The 24,804-nt window shown below is 41.8% G+C and overlaps 1 protein-coding gene across 3 annotated transcripts in view; it reads right to left on the bottom strand.

The window, feature by feature from the left end:
• The window catches only part of LOC139631251 (cGMP-inhibited 3',5'-cyclic phosphodiesterase 3A-like), a 71,992-nt gene that overhangs the window by 14,919 nt on the left and 32,269 nt on the right, over positions 1-24,804 (bottom strand). For all 3 annotated transcript variants that reach the window (XR_011693339.1, XM_071495320.1, XM_071495306.1), the window contains exons 2-4: positions 19,385-19,435; positions 9,668-9,928; positions 7,204-7,361 (exon numbers count right to left, since the gene is read on the bottom strand). Coding sequence is in view for 2 of the 3 variants with exons in the window: in XM_071495320.1 (XP_071351421.1) it covers positions 7,204-7,361; positions 9,668-9,928; positions 19,385-19,435 (470 nt within the window). In the remaining variant the exon portion in view is untranslated. The remainder of the gene's footprint in view (positions 1-7,203; positions 7,362-9,667; positions 9,929-19,384; positions 19,436-24,804) is intronic.

Below are 24,804 nucleotides of genomic sequence, written 5' to 3' on the forward strand. Positions count from 1 at the left end.
CTAACGCCATTCACTACATCTGTCTTTGATGTCTAACCAGTCGGCAGAAGTTGTCAAGAAAAAAAAAAAAAAAAAAAAAAACCTTAATGGGATGCCTACTGGGCTGTCCCCACATGAAACACACGCTCTACAGATGCTTCAAGAAAAATTCTCATTAATGAACTTAATGGACGCACACATTAACACAATGAAATGGGAATACACAACAAAACAAATGTGAAACAGTTGCTGGTACTGGCGCTGTTATAACTGACTCATTAGAAATTGAGCCCACCCTCTTTGAGATTTATGACAGCCCAGTGTCAGCCACAGGAACAGCGTGCTGCTCGCCACAACCTTAGAAACAGATGAAAATATTCACATTAACTGACTGGCTTATAAATCAAACAACAAATATTATCTTTTACGGAAAGAGCCTTCAGCCTGGCCTGTGCTGGTTAGTTAGCTGTGTGACACCACAGGGAGCCTCTCGAGCTGCTCTCCACAGCTTTTCCATGTTTCTCCACTGAGGCCACTGTCAGGGTGTAGGTGGTTCCAATTAAAATACCTCTCCCTAAATGTTGTAAAACCTGCCTTCTCAGAGCAGGAAATGCCTGCCGTTAGAGCATGGTGTCACAGGGAGCACAAAGGCCTGTAGTGTGTCTATCTCCTTCTGATAAATTGTTCCTTGAACACTTTCGAGCTGTACCCACCCTACCTAATGGTCCTGAGGCCCCAACAAAGGAAGTTCTGTTGTGTTTGCATGGCCAGGTCGGACCACTGTGTGTAATGCCTAGCAGGTGTGGAATATAAAATAGTTTGATAGTTTGGCGGGCGAACAGTTAGTACATTATTGTCAGGGGGGTCTGGGCAGGCAGCAGTACTTGGCCTAAAAGGTTTACTTTTAATGAAAGTTGAAGAACTGGCAGACATTCTTCCTATTCTGCTAATGCAGCAGAATAACCTCAGCTACTAACACTGAGCCTTCAACTCAGAATGTAAATAAGAGGGGCGGCCATTTTCACTTGAGGAATCTGTCAGTCAGGTAGAAAGTGACTCTGCTGTTATCACAAAAAAACTTCAGTGTTGTTCCAGTCGTTAGCACTGCACTTACAGTAATTTAACCGTGACCCTGTGCTATACCAACAGTATGAAGACAAAATACACATTCCTGTACATTTTTGTTTCAACCCTGTCCCCTAGAAATGACATCATCATTTGTTTTTTACATGATACTTGTGGGAAGAAGGTAACTGCTGCCTGCAGATATGTTTGTGAAAGAAACATCCAGCATCCTGTAGTGTGGTTAGGTTTAGGCAACAAAAACACTTGGGTAAAGATCAGGAAAAGATTATGGTCAGTTTGGAGGTTTTTTTAAATTATTATTATTATAGAACCAAAACTCGTACTTAAGCAAGTGCTGTGAGTGCAACCAAAAGAGCATTAACTATACTGGAGTTGGTACAAGCAGATACCATATTTCGGTTGTATGGGTTTAAACGAATTAAATATGTTGTCAATCAACACTTTTCAGATACATTTAGGGTTGTAACTAATGATTATTTCATCATGGATTAATCTGCTAATTATTTTCTCAATTAATCAGTTAATTTGGTCGCTAAAGAGTCAGAAAATAGTGAAAGATGTCTTTTGCAATTTGTTTTTCAAATTGTTTGTTTTGTGTGACCAACACAGCCAAAAATCTTAATTTAATTAATTACTTAATTTGATTAAGATTTTTAGTTTTTGATTGATTAGTTAATCAATTAATCAATCAATCAACCAACAAATCTTTTCAGATCCAAAAAGTTCTGTATAATCATTCTGTTGATACTTTTATTGAGTAAAATAAATGTTCCTTATGATATATAATGTTATATGTGTGGCATAAACTTTTTCTAAATGTATTGTTGTGAAATTTGTTGTGAATTAGTAGTAAGTAAACATAATTTCATGGGTCAGGGTAGTGTTCTACGCCTTTTACAAACCTAATTATATAAAAGTCAAGGGTCAAAATTGGTTTCTTGGTTATAATAAAGTCTGGTAGTAAATAGTAAATACTAAAAAAAAAAATACCAAAAGTGTGGTACAATAGTCAGTTGGGAGTCTGTCTCTGGAATGGAAAATCTCTCCTGTTCTCACAAACTCTGAAACAAATGCACCTTGGCATTCTTACTCTAAGAATGAACCTTAATCAAGTTAATTATCCCGCAATAGGAAATACTGTATAAATTGCAACATTGTCTGCTTTTTCTGAGAACAGCCCCGCCGCCTCTCCTCCACCTATGTTGCTTATCTTAATGTTTCGAGCCATGTAATAATCTCTGACTGGTCTCTGCCTGCTTCCCTCTCTGCTGCAGTTTACTCCCAGATTTTATACTCAACCACTCACAGCAGGTTGACAGATTACCTTTGGTTCAGAGCCCAAACGGACAGTGTCCAAGCCACGATAAACACAGCAGCCATTATTTCTGCTTCCAGTAATCTACCTACTCTTGAGCCAGATGACGTGAAGAAGATAACAGCACAGTGGCTGGGGCTGAGGGAAATGGAAGGTATTCAATCGCCCCCTTTCTACCGGGCCTGTCCGATAAAAATCCGATATTGTAGCTTTGAAGTTGGTGTTATTCCTTCTTAACACTGTACGTCACTGAGAGCTGACATGATGGAAAAAGGAGGGAGAAAAAAGAGAAGCCTAATGTCCTAATTAAGATTGTACAGATTTGATGATGGAGCAGAGAGAAGGCAATTGAAGCCATGTGTTCATTTTCTCCCAACATCCCGTCCGTGTGTTCTCTCCCTCTGCCTCCTCTTCCCAAAAATCTGTCTCTCTCTTTTCTAAGAGGACTCATTACATATCAGGAATGGTTATTGGTGTTCTGTTAGATCTGTAAATAAATTCCTGCTGTCTTGGCCTGGACTCAACAGGGATTATACTGACAAATACAGGTTACAGTACATAAATTGCAAAGCACTCCCCTTCTACTCCCCTAAAATTTGCGATTGCTGTGTTGGGGCCTACTTGAGAGATAATGTGTTGGCAGGTTGCCGATAGCTAAGAGACCATCACAGGTTTGATCCCAGCAAAAGTGAGTAGTAGTCCTTCAGCATGGGCCCTGTTTAAGTGTCTTTAAGCAAGATACTGAGGCCTTACCAGCTCTCTTTTTCATTTCAGAAAAACAACATTTAAATGAAGTGTTAGTCAGGAGAGAGCCCTCTCAGCTGCAGTAAACTCAACCCAGAGACTCTCTGTACTCTCCAATTGTTTCTGTATAATCCGTGCCAGAAGAAGCAGCTGTGACAGTGTGTCTAAGTGTGCGTGCGTGTGCGTCTGTGTGTGTGTTAATTGTGGGGTTCTGGTGGCTGGGGAGAGGCCCAGGTGTTTGTTTATACTCACACCACCATAAGTGGCCATAGCTGGGGCCTGCTGCTGGGCTGGGCTGAGCTTGAAGACCAGGCGACATGGCTTTGTGTACAGAAGCTGCTCAGAGTGCTTACATTTACAGAACTTGTTCAAGTATCACACTGTCATTGTGGAAACAGACCCAAACAAGCCACTGACAGATGCAGCACACACAGTTCTATGGATGACTCCACACAAAACAAAGCAGTGTGTGGGATTTTTTTTTTTACAGTGCCTAATTCAGTGCAGTAAACAATATAATTTAGAACTGAAGGTTGGATTCATTTAGCTGTAGACTTCTGTATCAGTTTTCCAGTACATTACGTCAATATTGAAATATGAGCAAACTGTTATGTGGAATCTATTAAATTTTTTTGTAAAGAGGTGTGAAAACAAACTTTTTTTTTATGAAAGGACCTGGAAAGAGAAGACATGGTTTACTTTAGCATTATTTGTAGAATGAGTAAAACTTTCTGTGATTAAATCTGCAGGTCACAACCTTCACTTAAGCAGAGGTACAGCCTTTCTTTTGTTTTCATGATTCATGAAAAACCACAAAAACTTCATAAATTTCTAGTGTTTTTATCCTGTATCATGCCTCAGTTTGTGCAAAATGAAATTTATAGTCTGTTGTTATTTTTTATTTTTGTCTACATGTCCAGGTCCCATGTTCTATTAAATGTGTCTTTTTCTGTATTTGTTTTTCCTCTTTTTTGTTGTGTGAATATTTGGACAACAAAACGCTTTTCATCAACCAATCCATAAATGATGTGCTTTCTAAGTGGTAAGCAAAGAATGTACTTAATGATATATGGAAGTTTGGTTTTTTTTCTTCTTCTTCTTTTTTTTTTTTTTTTTTTTTTTTTACAACACACAAACACAAACAAATGATCAAACACCTGAACATGACAATTGATCATTAAACATTTCTTTCCAAAACCATGAGCATTAATCTGCTCCTGTATGAGACACCACACTTCTGGGATAGCTTTCCACGCTACTGGAATTTTTTTCCCCATTCAGCCACAAGAGCATTAGTCAGTTTGGGCATCGTTTTGGGCGACAAGTCGGCATTCAGATTCATCCAAATGGTGTTTGATGCGGTTATGGTCAGGTTTCCATGCAGGGAAACCCAGAACTCCACTCAATGAGATGTCTTTATGGAATGCACTTTGTGCACTTTGAACAGTGTCAAACGTTTGCTGGATGCAAACTAGTGTCTAAGTTATCACTAAATGTTGTAAACCTGGGATTTGCTGTGTTTGAAACGGAGGGGCCAAATTAAATAATAATAATAATAAAAAAACAGCACCAGGCCAAAAGCACACAAAAATGAGGGGACAGATGTGTGCACACATTTTTGGCCTTATGGTGTGAGCAGGTCTGATTTCTGCAGAAGGGTCAGTTCATATTTCATGCACGTTATTTTGACAAAAGCAGAGATTATTACATTGTGCAGATAGTGACGTTGATTTTGCTCATGTGTTACATGATCCGTCCTGATGGATGCAGCAGCTCACTGATCTGCCCTTTTTAATGAATATTTAGAAAGAAGCCCTCATATGTGCCAATAGGGTAAAAAAACAATGGAAAAATTGCTGCACTTAATCTTTAATCTGAGCAGATACTGTAGGTGTGTCTTTAACTTGAGCAGCAGACAATGTCTGGCTGGCTGATCCATGCAGCTTGGCTTAAAAACCCATTCCCTTGGAAGACAAGAGCCACATGTTTTTATGGGAACAGTTCAGTTTTACAGTACAGCCATAATAAATTAATAGCTTCATGAAACAAATCTCCTCACAACAATAGCCTACTCACACACAAGTAAAATACAAAGCTTCATTCACTGGCAACAACATGGATGAATTAACTTGAGGCAGACATCATATCAAGTAAACTGTATAAACGTATATACAGCAAATCAACTACACCAACTGTACTCCTGATTGTGTACACCTGATTGGACAAAGGTACCACTCTCTGCCCTGTGATCTTTGTTTCTAATTTTCAAACAAGAAAAAAAAAAAAAAAAAAATATATGGCAACTCTTCTGGAAACATCGAATCTCTCCAAAACCATCCACCAAAATTAGTTTCTAAATTAATCTGAGGTGGGAAATAGGCCATGTAGCTGCAGAGTCACGCCTCATTTTACATCTAAAACACCATGTGTTTTAGATGTAAAGGTTTCAGGTAGTTTGCAAAAGCAGTGAGTTAGTTTTTATCTGAACGTTTGCTGACTGCTCCAGTAAATACATGAGCAAGCTGATTCAAATCTCAAGCGCCAGACGTAAAGCTTATAGTGAAAATACAGAAAGGAGGAAACCAGATACATCTGTTGTTCTTCTGAATGTGTGCACAAAAACTTCCAAACAAATGCAACTGCGCGACACAAAGGTTATCATCAGTTCAAGCTGTAATGTTTGAATCCAAGCCAGCTGTTTTCCTAGAGTCTCTCAGTCAGACATCAGACATGGTTTTCTTCAGCTCTTCTGCACATGAATAATTAAGCTTCAGTTTAGAGATCAGACAAATGTTCTTATGCAAAATTTGAAATTTTGCATAAGAACCCCCCCCCCCCCCACACACACACACACACATTTAAACAAACCTACACTATGTCCTAACTGTGCCCCTCAGTTTGGCACACCACAGACATCTGTGTTGCTACTTTGCCTCCGTCAGAAGACTTTTGTGCCCGTGACACAAACTCAACAGGAGAGAAAGTGAATAACGGAGAGGAAACATGAAGAGACTCTTTCTTGCTGAGGCATAGTTAATATTTTAAAGTCAGGGAGCACGTGCTGTCTGGACTGTTTGTGCATCCACATCACAAAAACATTGCATGCACGATAACTCAGATTCAAGTACACGCAAACACGCACAGATGAGAATTTCTGAGCTGAATCTCCACTTTCTACCTCTTTTCCATAAAAAAACACCATGTCCCCTGAGCTGCTCTAGGATTATCAAAACATAACGTCACAGTCATCACAAAGTAATTGTAAAAAATACGATCTCTGGACTGATCATAGTAAATTATGCTGAAATAGTTCACTCAGTAATAATAGCTACTCTAATAAATTAAGACTGTGTTTATCCAAGATTTAATCCATCAATGTGATTTACTAGCAAAAACAAACAGTAGAAACAAACACAGTTATTTGTTGTGTTTTCAGAATGTGTGACTGTTTCTCAACCGCTTTCACAAAACCAAATGCATCCAGGCACAAACCGCACCACACACATACACGCTCACATGCACACAGAACCCCATGAATGCACACAACCTACACCCCTCTCCATCCAACAACACTTTTCCCCCTAAACTGCTCAAAACCCTTCAAAACACCTGTATAAAACCACGTGCAACCATGATCCTTCTGTGTAGCCCCTAACTCATGCTATCTTCAGTACTAATGTGTTGGGAGTTGATGTGTGTCTTAGTTATTCAGGTTAATGCGTTTGCCTGTGGGGCATATTTCCATTCTGGCTCCCTTTGCACATACATGCTTCTCCAAACTGCTGCACCATTACTGTTCACTAACACTGCTGTCTTTGGTGGAACTGCACCACACTGCTGGGACTACATCTTATAACCTTCAAAGAGATGTGTCATGCTGTGGTACCCATTGTTAAATCGTATGTACCACAGTCATGTTTACCTGTTACACAGTGTTGCACTGTAGGCCCTGATTAGAAGTGAAACACAAAAATCTGGGGCTTTGCTTTAAACATAAAAAAATAAACAGCAGGCAAACAATAAGAAAAGCAAGGGGCTGGGGATGGAGGAGGTATATATATGGTCTGTAGCTCAGGTACCTGCAGGTGAGTGTTTCATGGTAGGGTTTGATGCTGGCGCTGCGGTCCCTTCGGACAGGCCCGGGCTCGATGGTGGGAAGGCCTGTGGCAGAGGTGGTGGTGGTCCATGTGGAAGAGATCCTCCTCAGAAGACCAGGGTGGAGACTCCGCCTCAGACGCTGCACACGCGCAAGAAAATATATACACACACAGTTAACACTACTGGAAAACCATTCTCATCATTGTATTGGAAATGAAGACAATCTTCACCCATGATTAAGTGCGTGAGTCAAAAAAAATATGGCTGTAATTGTGTTTGCATTTAGATAAAAGCTCTAAGAGTACTCCCACCTGTAAGATAAAGTTAATGCTTATTCACTTTGTCTCCAGTCAAATGGATCATCTAGATGAGACAGTTGTTTTTCCTGCATCTGCCCAAGATGAAACAAATGATGCAGATGATATAACTTGGAAAAATTTCCAGTGATTGGACATTTTCTTTCACAGAGAATCAACACCGCGGTCATCACTGACTGGAGGACATTGGCAGGCAGCTGTGCCAGGAATGCTGCTCGTGGTATTAATATTAGATGCAATGTCAGTATTGCATTGCACGGATTCGTATCTGTCTTTTCTTTGCTCCTTCTCTGGGATTCCCAGTGGTCTGTGCCCTTGTGATGCCTCCATCTGTTCCGTGCCATGCAGCAGCTTGGCACAGCAGCTCTAAACATGGCAGGCTCTCTCCCTCCCTCTCTCTCTCTCTCTCTCTCTCTCTCAGTCCTCTGCAGGGTGACCTAGTAAAGATCGACTCAGAATCCTGAATGAGCCCATTCACAGCAAGGCGTCATATACTGAGTGCTGAGTGCATGCACACACACTCATACAAGGGTGTTGGTTTAGATCACTTTGGGGGACATTTCACTGACTTACATTCACTTGGAAGCGGTAACCATGACATTAATTTAAGCCCAAAAAAGACAGAAAGGGATTTTGATGTTAAAATGTTCTGAATTCAGTTGCATATTAATTTTATTCACCACAAAACTGCATATATGCACATCTACAAACCAAGAATCCAGCATATGATCGTGCTATGTGTTACCAATATGTTTTGTAAAGTTTGTGCCAAAACTGGATGTATATATGTAAATATTGGTGCTGTAGTATGGTATGATTTTGCAGCTCCATTGTCCTATTCTTTAATGAAAGCCCCGGAGACACAAACCAAAAGCAGAAACAACCATGACACAGAAACACACACACACACATCACCATAGGCAGTTGCCTGGCAAAACCAGGCCATCCTCACAAAAAAAAAATTAAAAATTACAGCTGCTGCCTGCTGCTGCCAGTGTTGATTCAAATCTAGAGCTAGACTTATTTCTATAACTGTTCAAACGAGGAAAGTGAGCTCAATGTAATTTCAGACATCTTACAGATACTTTTTAATTGAGCAGCACTGCATGTTTGTACAGGAGTGGCATTTTTGCAGCACAGAGAGTGCGCCCTGTGTTGGACAATAAATGAGTTTTGGAAAAGTGCTTGAAAGACATCAGTATGCACCACGGTGGACATCAAACTCGTAGCCAGCAGGCAGAAAAGCAAGCACAGGGCTTTCCACTCCTCCACTAACCACCTTCACTCCCCCTGCTATTCTCCTCACGGGCAGTTAGAGCCGGGCACGTCGTCTCTGGGGAGTCGTAATGAGCGCAGCCTCGCTGGCCACTCCACAGGCTCAGTTTGTCTTAGTTACTTTTACAAAGTTCAGCCGATGTAAAAAATACACCTGTCAGACAGGAGATTGGCAGAGATGGCATCGCAGCCACCGACCACACGCCAGCTTCCAAGTCAGCCAGGAATATGTATCTCCCTCAGATGAATAGCTGGATCCGTAATCGTGGTGGGGGGCCAGTTTCGTCCCCTCTTTGTAACCTTTTGAAAGATGTGTTCACCTTCATGTTGCCTCTTCTCTTCTGCTTGATTCACACACACACACACACACACATGCACACACACACACGCACACACACACACACACACACACACACTGTCTGGCTCTGCACATCTGTCATGTTGACACAGCTGTGGCTATGAAAGGGAGAACAGTGCTCCGAGCAGTAGACGTGCTCTATTTTTCTTCACTCAACTCTATGAAAATACTCTCCTTCATTTGATGCTAAAAGCGCTGAGAGCAGGAAACACTCATTAGCTGAAACATGGGCTAAAAGATTAACATGTGTGAGGAGCGCTGTGTGGTATATAAATCATTTGGCCTTAATAAGGTGGACTGCATTTCCATCTAAGGATTACTTCAGCCAACTCCAAACAAAATTGTTTTGTGTCTGGGACTTGACTACTTTTGATTAACAATCCTGACTTTTGATATTTGGGTGAAAGATCCCCACTTTCATCTAGGCTTCCTTGTACTGCATATCTTACCAGTAAAGTGTAAATCATGACACCTGGGCTTCATTCATCTCTTTACCTTGTGGATGGATGTCTTCTCTCCTTTCTCAGGTCCCTCCTCTGAGTCAGAGCAGGTGTAGACATCGCTGGGGTTAAGCAGAGGAGCAGGGCGTGGCCGGTGCAGCGGCTGGAAGGTGAGCTGGGTGGTTAACAGGTTGCTGACGGCCCGCAGTGAGGTGCAGGTGTTGGGGGGCAGCGAGGGGTCAGCCAGCAGGTCTGTGATTAGTCCATGAGCCTCTCCCATCACTGCTATGTCCACCATGACAGTGGTGCCTGATGACTGCCGGATGACAGGGAGACAGAGAAACAAGAAATAAACATCACTGCTGCTGAGGCTAATGTGAGTTGATGCTAATAGCTGAGTCTAAACTGTGTCAGCAGCTGCCCTGTGAGAACATAATACGGCTAACAGTAACACTGGCATCACTTGTGTTGTTTCCCTACAGAACTGGCAGTCGCACTGTGCTGGAGATAAACAGTACTTCATGTTTTTGCATTAACAACTTTATTTTTCTTATTGGTGGAAATCAACTAAGAACATGTGGCCTACTCAAACAGTACTGTCTAGTGCAATATTGTACTATTTGTTCTTAACTTAAAGTTGCACTAAGCAATATTTTATGTTAATTGTGGCTGCAGCAGACGACCCTGCCCAGCACCAAACCTCAGTTTAACAAAGCTAGTGATTAGCTGGTGAACACAGTGGAGCATTTAGCAGCTTAAGAGTCTGATGTTAGCATCAAGAGATGTGTTGTATCTGAACTAAAACAAGAGACAGTATTGGTTATAGAACAAAATCACAGAAACACAATTTCAAATGAATGCAAATGTTATTTCGTGACTGTCTGTGACTGAATGTGATAATATGTCAGTGTAGTATTTACAGCTTGTAGTAGTTTAATTCAATGCTACTTCATACGTCGTATTTCTCTATAGGCCTTTCAAACATGACACATGTCTATACAGTAAATTAAATTATATAGCAATGTACAAAATAGTTCACAGCAGTGTAACGCTAGTTACTCATGGCGTTAACCATAAACTTAGTTTTTACATAGGACAACAGCGCACTGACAACCGTCATACATCACCTTACGGCCTTACATCATATCACGCCACCAATCTCAACCATCACTAACTTTACAGGCAAAAAGTGAAAAATGTAGTTCCAAATCTTTCATGATTAATGAACAGAATGTATTAAAAATGCAGTTCCTCTGTACTGTATTTACGATTACTCCAATTACTCCAATTCTCTCGATGAAAACCTGAGGAATATAATGTAATGCACATAATACATCTTAACAAAAATAAATCTCATCTTACATTAGGTTAACCCACTAGCCACTAAGCACAACTTAACAGCGGCGAAGCTGAAATCTTGCTTTTGCTGAACTCCGGTGGTTTAACCTCTCACTTTGCTGCAGTGATGTAGAGGTGTACTCCAGGGCGATGTCACTGTCAGCTGTGGTTACAGATGCAACAGAGCCCTTTTCTCACAAACCTAACTACACTCACTGGTGAGACTGTGATTAGAGGTGCACAGGAAACAAGCAGAGAAGGCAGTGAAACCCTGCTTTTCTATTTAAGTGCTGGTAACACATTAATGTATCAACAGCATAAAATAATGAAATATTGTAATATGCATATGAACTCTAACATTGTTTCTGCATAATAAGTGCTTTCACTTATGATTACATAATAATTCGCACTTTACGAAGAATTCTTGAGGCAGGACTTTCACTGGTAATTGATTATTATCACTTTGCCATATCTAATTTGAATACTTCTTCCACCATTTGTCTCTTTTCACTCATAAAATATTACATCACAACAACTACAACTCATTCAACAAAGACTTTTTTAAAAGCTGCCACAATCTGCATGCAAATATGATGTGGGAAGGCAGTTGTACAGCAGCAAAAATTAATATTCGTCAGGAGCTTTGTCCCATGATGATAGGGAATGTATTACATGAGGACGCTGGCAGCGCACACAGCCATAGCCAAATCAATGTTTCGAAAGTGCACTTAGTTCAGGGAAAAACCAACATGGCACAAAATGAAACAAATGATAACCATGGACAATACCCAAACAAATAACAATATGAAAATATGAAAACAATAGTCAATTAACTTTGGACCACTAGTACAGGAGATATATTCAGTCATTGTGTCACTCTGGGACTCTGCCAAGCTTCATAAAGTCTATTATTACACACACGCACACTTTCAACCACTCACACTTCAAAGGTTTTATCCTATACCTTATATGGCCCTTTTAGCTCAGAGAACGCAAAAGCACGAGGAGGAGCAGGGAGCGGTTCTTCACAGTATTAGGAGTTGACAGACTAGCAGCCTTTAAAAGACCTCAGCAACAACATCAGGCTGAAACATGTTCAGCACAGCTGTGATTACTTGATGCTTAATGAATGGACTCATTAGCAGTGTCTCAGCAAGAATCTGACCTTTGACTTCCTCACTCCTGACCTCTCAGACGGCCAACAGCCATCGTCTGTTTCTGAGCGTCTGCCCCACGGCTTTGAAGGCACCAGCGTAGTGTGAGCTGGCCTTGTTTTCACAAGGTGAAGTGAAAAGTTCACAACCCACTCTTAATGGCTGTGCCTAGAGCAGTTGAACAACCACAACTAAACACAGGTCAGTCTTGGCTGCCAGCTAATTCATCTAATAAGCTCACGGATTCCCTGTTTCCCCAAAGAATGTTATCAGATTTTTCACCCCCAATGTCCCATTCACTTTGACACCAGCTGCCAGGCACCCAGAATGATTCTGTTTACACTCGCTAAGTGGCAAGAGGGTGACCTGAACAACACGTGTGAACACCTTACACTTGGAGCACACAGTGAAGGTTTTGTATTTTATTTTCCTAGTCATATCAGATAAGTGACTGTATTTATATAATTTTCCTATTTCCTGTGGGACGTCTGATGGAACATTTCTGGACAGATGGCTACTGTGCTCCTCTCATCCCTCCTCTCCTTTACGTCTTCTACTTACCCTCCCCTCTTTCCTATACTCTGCTCTAATGCATGCTGTGAGGATAAGATGTAAACACCTGTCTCTCAGCTCATTTCCAGGCTGATTTAAGAGTTTGCTAAATAGAGGTTAAAGGACAATATGGCTGCTGGAGAACATCTGGCTGGACAGAGACAACAGTGATGCTCAGGGGGGGTCTGAGTATCTCCAAATACATGTGCGTGCACACATAACCCCATGTTCAACTTCAAAAAACGTCATCCCTAGTTCTCACACAAGCAAGTGAAAACATGAGTCCCATATACAAAGGCTGACATGAAACTATACAGTGACACTGGCACATAAACAAATACAAAGGGAATCATCCTGAACATGCAGCACAGAGACACATGTGTGCACCCAGATAAACACACTTTGCAAGGAGGATGAGAATTGTGTGTCTGAGCTTTGCTAATTCAAAAACAGGTCCTAGGTGGCCATGAAAGGGCAGGGAATGATGAATGTGCTGGGTTTGATTTTGCACCAGGAGCAAGCCACTTAATGCCCAAACCTGACATGAAAAATAAAGCAGAGTGAAAGTCTCCAGGTACATGGGTTGCAGTTGAGATGTGAGCTTTGGGGCGCAAATTACACTGAATCTGTCTTATTCTTGTTGACCTGAAAAAGTAGCAATACCAGTTTGTTACAATATACAAGCCATTACCTTACTGCATTAGATAGAATGTGCTGTGAAAGTATATCTGCCTCTGAAAATCTTCTCTGTGAAGTATTTGTGTGACGGGGAGTGAGAGCTTTGAGCTGTTAAACAAAGCTGACTGCAGGGATAGATAAAGAATGTAAAGCCCTGACCGTCCCTGGCTCGAGCTTTTATGTATCCCTTGAAAGCTGAGTCTTGGCTGCAAGTTACCCCCTCCATTGTTCCTAAAACTTAAGAATCATCAATGGACATCCTGTAACAGATCAAACTGAGAGTAAGTTACATAATATCATTAGCTTATATAAGCATTTCCTGTCAGGTTAGATGATCAGTTTCATTCATCAGCCGTGGCCTTCTCTGCAGCAGCAGGCTTCATCTTCTGAGAGGACAGATCTCATACGAGCCCCACACAGTGACCCCTGTCTGGGAAAAAGCACTGTGAGTATCACAGAACGAAGCTTTTGGACAGATGTTATGATGGTGCGTTTCAAAATTCGTAATATTTCTCTGGACGCACTATGGTGGATTTTCCTACCTTGGATGCATCTGAAGTGTTTGTAAAGTCCATTAAACACTGTGATCAAAATCTATGTATTTCAGCTTTCCAATGAGGCCGTATGTGTGTTTAATTACTTTGAACTCTTTTCACTGCCGCCCTACACCACAATCATATTAACACACGCTCACATCTGGGAACTGTCAACATCTGTCTGCCACTGGCTCACCCGCCTCTCTGTAGAGACTTTTCTGAGAAAGACACCCCTGAGAGTTCATCTGGGATCCAGCACCTCGGAGTGCTGCGTGGAGGAGATATGTAACTACTTAAAAATTACACAGGAAAAAAGAAAAAAAGTTGTCTCTTTGATCATGGAAACAGCAGCTTCCTTGTTCTGAAAATGATTCATCACTCCTTTGTCTCCAAGTAAGATGGATCAATCTTTCATTTTTTTTAGGCAACATACACACAGACACGAAAACAGCTGGTAGCAGTAGGCCTGCATGTTGGGAGAGTGACAAACTGACGAGTCCTCATTCAGCCAGACAAATACACTGGCACACGAGATGAGCTGCTCTCCTGAATTTACACTGGCTTTTGATGTTTGATTTTGGATGACTGTGAGATTTTAGATTATAGGTAGATTATTCTCACACATTCTGGACCCAATAATAAACAATAAAACTTCTTGGACACTGAAAACAAGTCTGAAATACTATCCTGACCCAGGTGTTAAAGCAATAGTTTGATATTTTAGGAAATATTCTTATTTGCTTTCTTTCCTCAGAGTTAGATAAGAAAACACCACTCTCATGTCCTCTCATGGTGAATATGAAGCTACCACCCACAACCAGTTAACACGCAGGCTGGAAACAGGGGGAAACAGCTGGCCTGGCTCTGTCCAAAGGTAACAAAATCCGCCCAACAGCACCTCGAAAGCTCATTAATTAACACACTGGATCTTGTTTGTGCAATCTGTACCTTTAGATAGCTGTAGGCAGCTAGAAGAACTGGCTGTAGATTCAGTTTTACTTTATATAATATACAACAGTGGTATTGATCTTCTCATCTAACTCTCAGCGAGAAAGCAAATAAGTGTATTTCCAAAAAACTAGTGCTTTAAATCAATGAAGCTGTCATACAAAACTGTACAGTATGTTGCATTTTAGCCTTTGGACTGGTGCTCTTAGGGAAGAACAAGTGAATGTTAACTACACTTTCATAGCAGTTTAATACCATGCTCAAGGGCACCTTAACAGCTTGGTCATCTGAAGCAATATTTATTCTATTTTTAAAAACTTAGATGCCTATTTTTGTTACAGATTAACTGCAGTGACCTTGAAGTAATTTTTGGAGCATGTGGATAATTTCCTGCTTGCAGCCTTTGGTGCTTCTGTGGCTGGCCAGTCGTTTTGCATTTAACAGGCAGGAGGCACGCTCCTAATCAGGCCCCTGTGCCAGCACACTTTGGTCACAAAATGACCACAAACCTGTGTGATATCTGTTCAAAAGGCTCCAGCATTTGTTGCTACATTTGATAAAAATGACTAAGAGCATCAATAAACAATTTTTATGACTCCTCAAAGAGCCAATTCACATACTAAACCATGCACGGACATGCTGTTATGACATTTTACTATGACTAACAACAGTGTACTTGATCAATGTTCTTAATTGCCTGTGAGAACACAGTTTGGAAGAGTACATCAATAGACATGCCATAGATTAACACCCGCGCAGCAGTTCATGTAAACCCAACCGAGGGCCAGTCAAAACAAACCAGCAATCACGCCTGAAAAGTGAAAAGCTGTTTGTCCCTCTCTGTACTCAAGGCCCCACTCAGCTGTGTCTGTAGCTTTAGCTGCAGTAATGTGCCCCAAAAATGGACCAGATAATATCTGCAAATAATTCTTAGTGCTGCATTAATCTGGACATTATTTCAGGTCGAAGCAGATTTGACTTAAAACATTCGATATAAAAGCTTATTGTCAATGTTTTTTGATGAATAACTAACTCAAACAACACCCATCCCTAAAGTGATATTAAAAAATACATGGAATAAATAATGATGAAAAATATTTGCTAAATGCTAGTGTGTGAACATAACATCCACTATTTTTAAACCTGTCTCCATAAACATCAGATACATGCATGTGCAAAATGTACACTTCTCATGTGAAATATTGTTTACTTCAAGCAACGCCTTTGGCAATCGCAACGAAGCTGAGTGATGGAAAGTGAGGGGTGTTCATGCGGTGTCCACATGTTACTTTTTTTTTGCCATTAACTCGGCAAAAGACAGATGAAGTGCAATTGGTGCAACAAACAAAAGCACTGATCCCTCTGTCTAATGACGATTATTAATGGGATACACTGACAGAGAGGTCACATATTTGCGATTTCTGAAACGGTGGACTTCATGCACTTTTAACCTCTTGACTGCATCATCTAAACACATAGTCCCTTAAGCCTCTAGTGAAATGACAGTTATATGGGGGCTTCTTGAAATTGTGCAATGGTGAGAATATAATGTATCCCAGAGGAGAGCTGGGATGCCTCAGGGGCCTACTAGAGAACGAAAGGTATTTGATTCTCGGAATAAACACATTTCAATAATGTAAGCAACTCTGGCTCTACTTAAGGCACACAGATTCACACACTGTGGCGCTTACTTTGCAATTAACCCCACGCACCAAGCCTCAAACTCTCAGAAATGCTGAGCAAGAAACTGGAGAATAGATTAAAAAAATACTTTAGTGCGTCCATTATTTTTTCTCAGGTTGATTTCATTTACACAGAACTCTCAGCATGTTTGAAAAAATCATTAATGTGCAGTTTTCTATTTCAGTGGCAGCGCAGTTAGTGTAATGGCCCTGATTACATCTGTCGAGATGGATTAGTTGAAGAGGAGCCTGGGAGATGGTGATGGTCTCTACTTAGAATAACAGAGCAGTGATACAGTGTGAATCACAGCAGAACTGTAACACAAAACTCCACTGAGACACTCCTCGCTCTCTGCCTCAGCTCCTGCAGCCAAAACTACGCCCAGCAGCGCCACACTTCGCACTTCCAAACCCGCCCTCGCCCCCACTGCGACCCAACTCTCCTCACAACCCCTCGGTCAGCTAAGACTGAGGCTGTGCTGAGCCAGGTCCTCAGCTGCAGCCAGGATACAATTACATGCTATTACATATTTTATTAAAAGAGGGGGGTGTTGAGGGATGTGGGGGGATATGAGGGATGTGGGGGGTGGTGGTGGTCAAAACAAAACAAAAAAGAATAACTGCCTCATTAAAGATTTACTGGAAAAGGTCAGGCCAATTGACCCCTAACAAGCAGCCATCTCATCTCCAAGGAGAGGCTTGTTTTTCCTTCCACATATTTCAGGGTGTTTGATTCCAGCAAAGGAGCCAGTGAAGATTAAAAAAAAAAAACAGAGGTAGAGGAACAGACACACGGACAGACTGGTAGAGGCAGAATCAAGAAATGAAAGACAGAGCAAACAAAAGAGATGCATGAGGTAAAACAGATGGCTTATGCTGGGCGAGGAGTGAGCGATGATTTACCACATGATACAAGTGGTTAAACATATATCCATCATCTGCACTGCAGCGGGCACAGGTGTGAGTTTTTAGAAAAATCTTGCAAAGTGAACAGGCATACTATTAATAAAACCAAGTTTCTCTCAGGGAAGTAGCACCAGCTCAGAGGTGTGTTACTGTTCCACATCAGAAAAAGGAGGAGGTCGAAAATTGCTAAAGTTTCCGTATCATTTGTGGCAAATCCAATTATTATCCGGGGAGAGGACAGGCAAAAGTGCAGGTAGTTAAATGTTTTAACCTCTTGCCACAGGACCCATTACCACACTGTCATGATGGGACCAACCAGAAAAGGCCAATGACCTTTTTCAACTCCCAAACCCACAGTTTGAGAAACGCTGATGTGAAATGTTTGAAGTGCTACAGTGACTTTGAGAAATCTTCAACATGACTGCAGTGTCTTGGCCTGTCTGCCTAACACACCACTCTCGCAGCCTTTCGGTAATTTAGAATAACAGTCACAAGATCCGGGCCTACAAACACTCTTTTCTCCGATAATCTCCCCGGGTAATGTTCCAAAACCAATGTGTTTTCAAGTCGAATACAAATATTTAAATAGCTCTTTCCATACATAACTTCACTGTCAATTCCTAAGCTAAAACATCCACCACAAGCTTTGGACAGGAAAAAAAAAAGAGATGCGGTTTGGAAATTGAGCCTGCTAATGTGCGCATGTTGGCGAACACAACACAGTGGAGATCAATCAAGAGCTCTGGTCACTGGCTGAAGAGCAGAGTGTGTGATTTACACACGCTACGAGGTGCCATGGCTCAGGGAAATGCTACCAGCCTCTCTGACCATCAACCTGAGAGCAGAGCCGAGGGGAAACAGCCACGAGATGGAGAGAGATGCCAACATAAGCCTCGACTTCTTACACGTCCTGTCAGTCTCTGGACTATTACAGGATTCCACTGACGAACGCGTAGCACCAGTCCAAATAAAAAAAGACTAAAAAAAGACAGAACTGACCACTGAGTTTAAATGGCAGCTTAGGGAATGCATCAATCAAAAAATATTTGTTTGCCTACTAACCCCACATAACAAATTGATTTGAGACTGGGACAATATTTCAAAGGAGAAACATGCTATTTGAAAATTTCTCCACTCTGAAGGGATAATACTATAGGAACAGACATACCACTATATGAAATTATACAGTGTGTAATTTGATTTCAAGCCCAATCCTGAACTGCACAGTTACGCTCACTATTCATGAAAAATCCCCTAATTTTCCCTCCAAACACAACTTTGCGGTATTCATTGCTACCCAAGCATACTGTACATTGTCAACACAGACGCACAGTCTATTCATTTCTAAAGGATATCCTCCCGATAGGAGAACATGCAGTGCAGAACACACACACATAATGCATATGGCCATGCCAAAGCCAAGGGCATTGTTTGTTCTTCATGTACTCCCCAATCCTGCCCTGTGGCTCTGTAGCAGCTCAATACATCAATTCCCAAACACACACACACACACACACACACACACACACACACACACACACACACACACACACAGACCACACACACACACACACACACACACACACACACACACACACACACACACACACACACACACAGGTAATCTCAAGGATGTGTGTCTGCCCTCCACAAGCTGTGTCTCCTTCTAGTTACAATTCCCTGGCCTTTAATGGCCTGTGCAGCACCTTACAGCCACAGTCACAGGCCTGCGTCCTTTAGCTAACAGAGGACAACAAGGACTCTGGTGGGATGTGACACCTCTGGACATGCTGTTTAACCACGGCTACAACGAGTGGGTGAACAGACCCTATTAGTGGTAGGATTTTTGCTATTTGCGTCATTTATAAGGTGTCTGCAGGCGACTGACAGGGATCCTGCGTGTGTGTGTGTTTTCCTGTCAGCTGTTTATCATTAATGTTATTACTGGTGTGTCTCTTTTTCTGTGGACAGTGCTAACCTGGGATCCTCGGGAGCCTCTCTTGTGGTCCCAATCTGAGCGGGGGAGCATCTGTGGGAAAACAGAGACAGAAACATGTTCAAACCGCAGCCCTGCACATCCTGTTTCTGTTCGTGAGCTACAACAGAGGCAACACCATAATGGATATACATTGTGCTGGAGCAGCAAAGAGAAGGAGCAGGAGTGGCGATGCAAAGAGCTGAGGAAGTGTGTGTGTGTGGGGGGGGGTGGAAACACTCATAATTGCAAAAAATGGGTTTTGTCTATTTATTTTCACTTTCCATTAAGTGCAGACGTCTAATGCAATTTCACAGTCAGGTTTGGTTTGCTTTAGCCCCTGTTCACCGCCTGAAGGGCTGGTGGAGGCTGAGGATTTTTACGCTGTCTAATTACCAGCCACTGTGTCCTCCCACAGGCCTTGTAAACCCGTTTTCCACTTACTTGGGAGTCACCAAATACATCAGTGCAGCATTGTCACTGATTTTTGGTGAACACGTTGCAGGAGAGCCAAGTCACCCCCCCCCCCCCCCCCCCCCCTTTTTTTTTTTGAGGGCTCTCTGCCCCAGAACTGAGGAGCCCAGAGAAACCCAGCATGTCGCTGTGACAAATTGCTGCTGCACAAACTGAGGCAAGAGGCTCAGTATAAGAGCCAAATTGATAATTCAGGTGTAATTTACTGTGTCAGTGGAGGTCATTGAGTTGTGTCACGCTGTGAGTGAAGACATTAGGAAAACAGTGGGTTTCAGACGCCAGTGCTGTGGGCCTGTCTGGACAGCAGTGTTGTTTTGTGGAGTGTTTTCCCACAGAGCTACTTAGGTCTAAACAAACACAACAGTGGAGTTACTGCTCCTGTCGCCTTATTATGAGGGAGTTCAGTCTGTAAAGTTTTGGCTGTATTTTCCTCCTCGCTCACCAGACCTCTACTTGTGCCTGACCATGCAGATAGTTTTAGTTTTATGCGCTGAGGCTTGTCAGTTATCTGTGGATATTCAGCGCAGGTGTGTTGCTTTCAGCATTAACATCTAAAAAATTCAGGAGAAATGTGATTTTGTAGATATAAAGGCCAGAGTAATGAAGACAATCCATGGGCCAGATTTCTTCAGTAGAAAGTTGTCCCAGTTAAAACAGTTTAAAAATGAAACATTGGCATTTTCAAAATATTTATTAACTTAAATTAATGGAAAATAAAGGCCTATTTTACTGTTTATTCAATTATGTGTTAAATCAAATGGACTGTTTTCTGGTGATAGTCTCTGTATTCAAAGACCCTTAAAACTACAAATCTTAAGGTTTTGTCTATAACATGAGCTCATGAGTTTTAGCCTCGGTGTTCATTCATGAACAGTTTCATAAACTAATCAAGCTAATTAGCTTCATCTGCACTGTGTGGGTGTAGTTGGATCAAATTTGATTGACAGTAGCCAACATTAACAAACAACCCCCGCTGCTGTCGTCACGTTTTGATTCAGATACTGCTATTATGTTGCTAAATCCTGAATGTCCCTTATTCTAACCGAGCCCCCCACCACCCTTCAAAACAATGAGAAAAGCACAGACTGAAACTGTTACAACTTTGATGATTCATGTTGGGCCCCATCGCTCGACTGAGAGGCCTTTAAAGACCTCTATTGTAAATCCAGTTGGGAATTATAGCAGGTTTAAATCCAGTGTTTTGTATTTTGATGAGGACTCTTTAGTTTATATTTTGACCACCAAATGAGTCTCCGATATATTTAGTGAGGCAGCGAGGACACGAGGTCTGGTGTGTTGGCTACTTTGCGAGACAGTCGTTGTACACCTCATCCTTTTGTCAAGGTTCTGGCGACAATGGGTACTGCTCCACAGAAAATGGTAACCTTGACAGTAAGCAAACAAGTTCACTAACGGAACAATCACACACAATGCGGTGCACACCCATTCATAAAATACAACAGCCTTTCCATAGTTTGACATTTAGGAGGTTGTAAAAAAAAAAAATACAATATGAGGGGTTTGCTCTTTCTCAACAAACAGCTTCATTCTCTCGTCCTCCATTTTCTGGCCCGGGCGCCACAGCTATGAAGGGCCTGCATGCTCCAAGCGTCAGCATGATAATATCTGGTCACTTTAAAGCTCCATCAAGAGTGCACGTACCTCCTCATGCATTAAAATAACCATACAAGATGGAAAAGGAAGTCAACAGGGGATCAGCTGTGTAAAAGGCTGATGTATGAGATGTAAATTACTGTAAATGATAGTATTAGCCAGCCAGTGAGCTGTTTGTCTTATCCTCCACGGCTCTGATGACGGGGTTTTGCTTTTACAGTATAGGACCTGGCAGCGGGCTCCTCCGTGGTCACAGCGCAGTCCTGCTCCATTAGAGGGTCCTAGAATCAGTGAGGTTCTCCAGGCGCACACACACACATAAACAGCCTCTCGCTCTTACGGTCTTATGTAACCCAACCTTTCATCTCTCTGCCCTGAGTGACAGACCCAGACTACACAGAAGTCTACATGGGCCCTTTGATGTGCCAAAACAACAAAAAAAAAAAAACCACACCAAATCAAAGCTGAGCATAACGCTGGAGCGGCGCAGATAGCCTCTCGCTCAGAGTGACTTTACAGGCCACAGAGGAGCTCATTTCCTCTGAGACTGGCTCAACAATGTGATCAACAAATACATGTGGATGATGTACTGCACACTTACTAAGTCAAACAGTGGATGCATTCTGGTGCCACTGTGTTCAAATGTTTTGTTTTTTTTTTTAACCAGTGTTGGAAAATCAGTAAACAAAAATTTAAAAGTTTGGTTTCGGTGCTTTCAAACTTCAAACCACCAGTGTTAGAATAAACAAGAAATGACTGTAACACAAACATCATCTGTTTTTCAGAGACGCGAAGCACAAACGATGATGACAAAAAACAAGACAAACAAAAACAAAAAGTCTTGTTCAATCTTTATTACCTTGTTTTGCTCCGAGAGGAAGGAGAAGAGCGGTCTAAGATTATACTTAAAACATCTGACAGCTCGCTGCCAATATTATGTCTGAAGTGGTAAAACCACACGCGAATGATTTCTTAGATATCTCCCGGTTTTTCATGGACACCCTCCAAGCAGCACAACACAGTCGAAGCAGTAAAATTTCCAAATGGATTTGTTTTTGTCCTAAAGCTTCAGTGCACCTACCGGGAAAAATAACAACTTTGTAGAAGTTGTGCCCTTTGTTTCACCCTCTGCTAGATTCATTATGTCGCCCCATAACTCAGAATAAGCCAGGTTTAGCAGTGGCTTACCATCACTTAGAGCAATACTCGTGATTTATATGAGACTGAAACCAGTCCACGGAAGAAAAAATGCTTTGTGTCTTTGAAAGTGGAAGTATGTCTTTCAATCAGGGCGTTCTATCTACCAGAGTAACATGATACACTTGCTGAGGTCTGAGGCATTTTTATGGGACTTTGGCTCCATTGTGAATGCATTCTGGAGATTTACTGTACTTTCATGATGCAGAGTGATGCTTGCAAGAAACAAACAAGAGAAAGTCGTGGTAACAGTGTAGTTAGTAGCAGTTGTCAGTGTGGCAGCTGCGTGACAAGAGAAGGTGCTGACAAACAAAGGGAAAGATCGGAAATGAGAAGTAAAGCCGCCTACACCACTCTTCATGTTCCACATGTGTCACTTTCATTTTTTTGAAACTGGATCCTTTTTTTTTTTTTTTTATACGTGATGATTCTGGCATTATCAATCTTTAGACTTGTCTATCTTTTTTTTGTTTGCATTCATACTACTATCACTTGGTGAGGCTGAGGCTGGCACAACTGACTGAGGTAGGTGGGGGTTGTCGAAGTCTATTAATTATTATGAAACTAATACCGACATATTTAGTAGTTTTTTGGTGTTTTGTTTTTTTTTTTGCCATATGATTAGTTTTATTTTTTTCAAATTACGTAAGCTTTCCACATACCCATTGGCAACTGCTGAGGTACACCCTGAGGTTATGGTTTCATTTATCCAGGTTTTGAGGTATCCGTATGATTTCCGCTACGATGAATGGAATTTGTCTTTGCGGTGCTCGCAGCACTGAAGAATTTGATTTAAAATCTTCAGCAGCAATGTGTCTTTCCAGGAACAATGTCCCGGTTGCTGTGGATAACCCACAGACCTCACTGTCAACAATTTTCTTTGGAGTTATTCTCTACCTATGAAGCCTACGCACAGTGAGGTCACAGTGTGGTCTGGAATATCAGGAGAAAGCGAGACATTGTTCCTGGAAAGAGATGTTGCTTTTCAATGCTGTGAGCAGTGAAAACAAAATTCCTTTCGCCGTCAACATACTGAGGTGGAGGCAAAACTTGGACAAATGAAACCAGAATGTTCTGCATAGCTAGATATCACTTGAAATAAGAGAGAGAATCCTTTTTTTAGAAACTTGGCTCAAGTGAGTCTTTGAACGAGGCTCCAGTCCAAATGAAGTGAGTGGTAGAGTCACACGTTACAATATTTTTAGTACAAAATTCACTCTTTATGTTACCTCGGTGAAACTTTCCAGTAGCTGCATTTACTGTTGGTTTGTTGCAGAAAACAAAGGCAGTTAGTCTTCACACGACAACCAGGATGAAGATGCTGACTTGATTCAGCTCACTCAAACTGATGAAACTTCAAATTAGCTTCGGCTGCACTGCAGTACGTCTTTTTGCCTAAAACCAGGAGATCATTTCTTACAGTGGACTTGAAGAACTCGAAGAAGGAATCGCTTCACGGTCAATATGGAGAGCAGGGGTGTTTGCAGTTTTAGATTTGTGTGTCTTGGTAAAAGAAGTCCTAAGTCAGTGCCTGTCAACCTCTCTGTGTCCTGTCTTCTACTGTCCAGCTCTGCGACAGTTATAGTCATAAGGGTAAATACTGGGGAGAATACTCATAAGCAGATGATATGAAAATGTCGGACATACAAAGAAAGCAGGGAAAGCCAAAATATGCCTGCTGCCCTCTGTAAATCAACTGCTTTCTCATGACTCAAAATAGTGCCAGCCAAGTAAACTCCCAGCCTTCCTCTCACCCAGAGTGTTAAGAGGGCAGCAGTGTGGATGCCAGTATGCAGCCATGCCCTGTCCACCACCGTGGCTCTGAGCCACCGCCCACAGCAAGCTGCCATGCCTCTGAGGTGCTGGGTAAACACCATGGTGTCAAAGCACAAACAAACTACTGGAATATGCTTGTTGTTTAACTTGCTCCAGCCAATAACCAGTTGAGAACCACTTCCCTGTGGGTGTGAAGTGGTGGGAGCTACAACAGCAGCACCCATAGTGACGCTCCGCTTTCACACAGATCGACCAGAAGCCTCGCAATGAGCCCAACCCAACTGTCATCAACTTACTACAGATCACTTTTCTAAATCTGTCTGGGAAAAGAACCGGAAGCAGCCCGGTCCTAATATAGCTCA

Source organism: Trachinotus anak, unplaced genomic scaffold (genome assembly GCF_046630095.1).
Source record: "Trachinotus anak isolate AG129_WGS33_773 ecotype Australia unplaced genomic scaffold, CSIRO_AGI_Tana_v1 ptg000002l, whole genome shotgun sequence".
NCBI classification, from domain to species: Eukaryota; Metazoa; Chordata; class Actinopteri; order Carangiformes; family Carangidae; genus Trachinotus; species Trachinotus anak.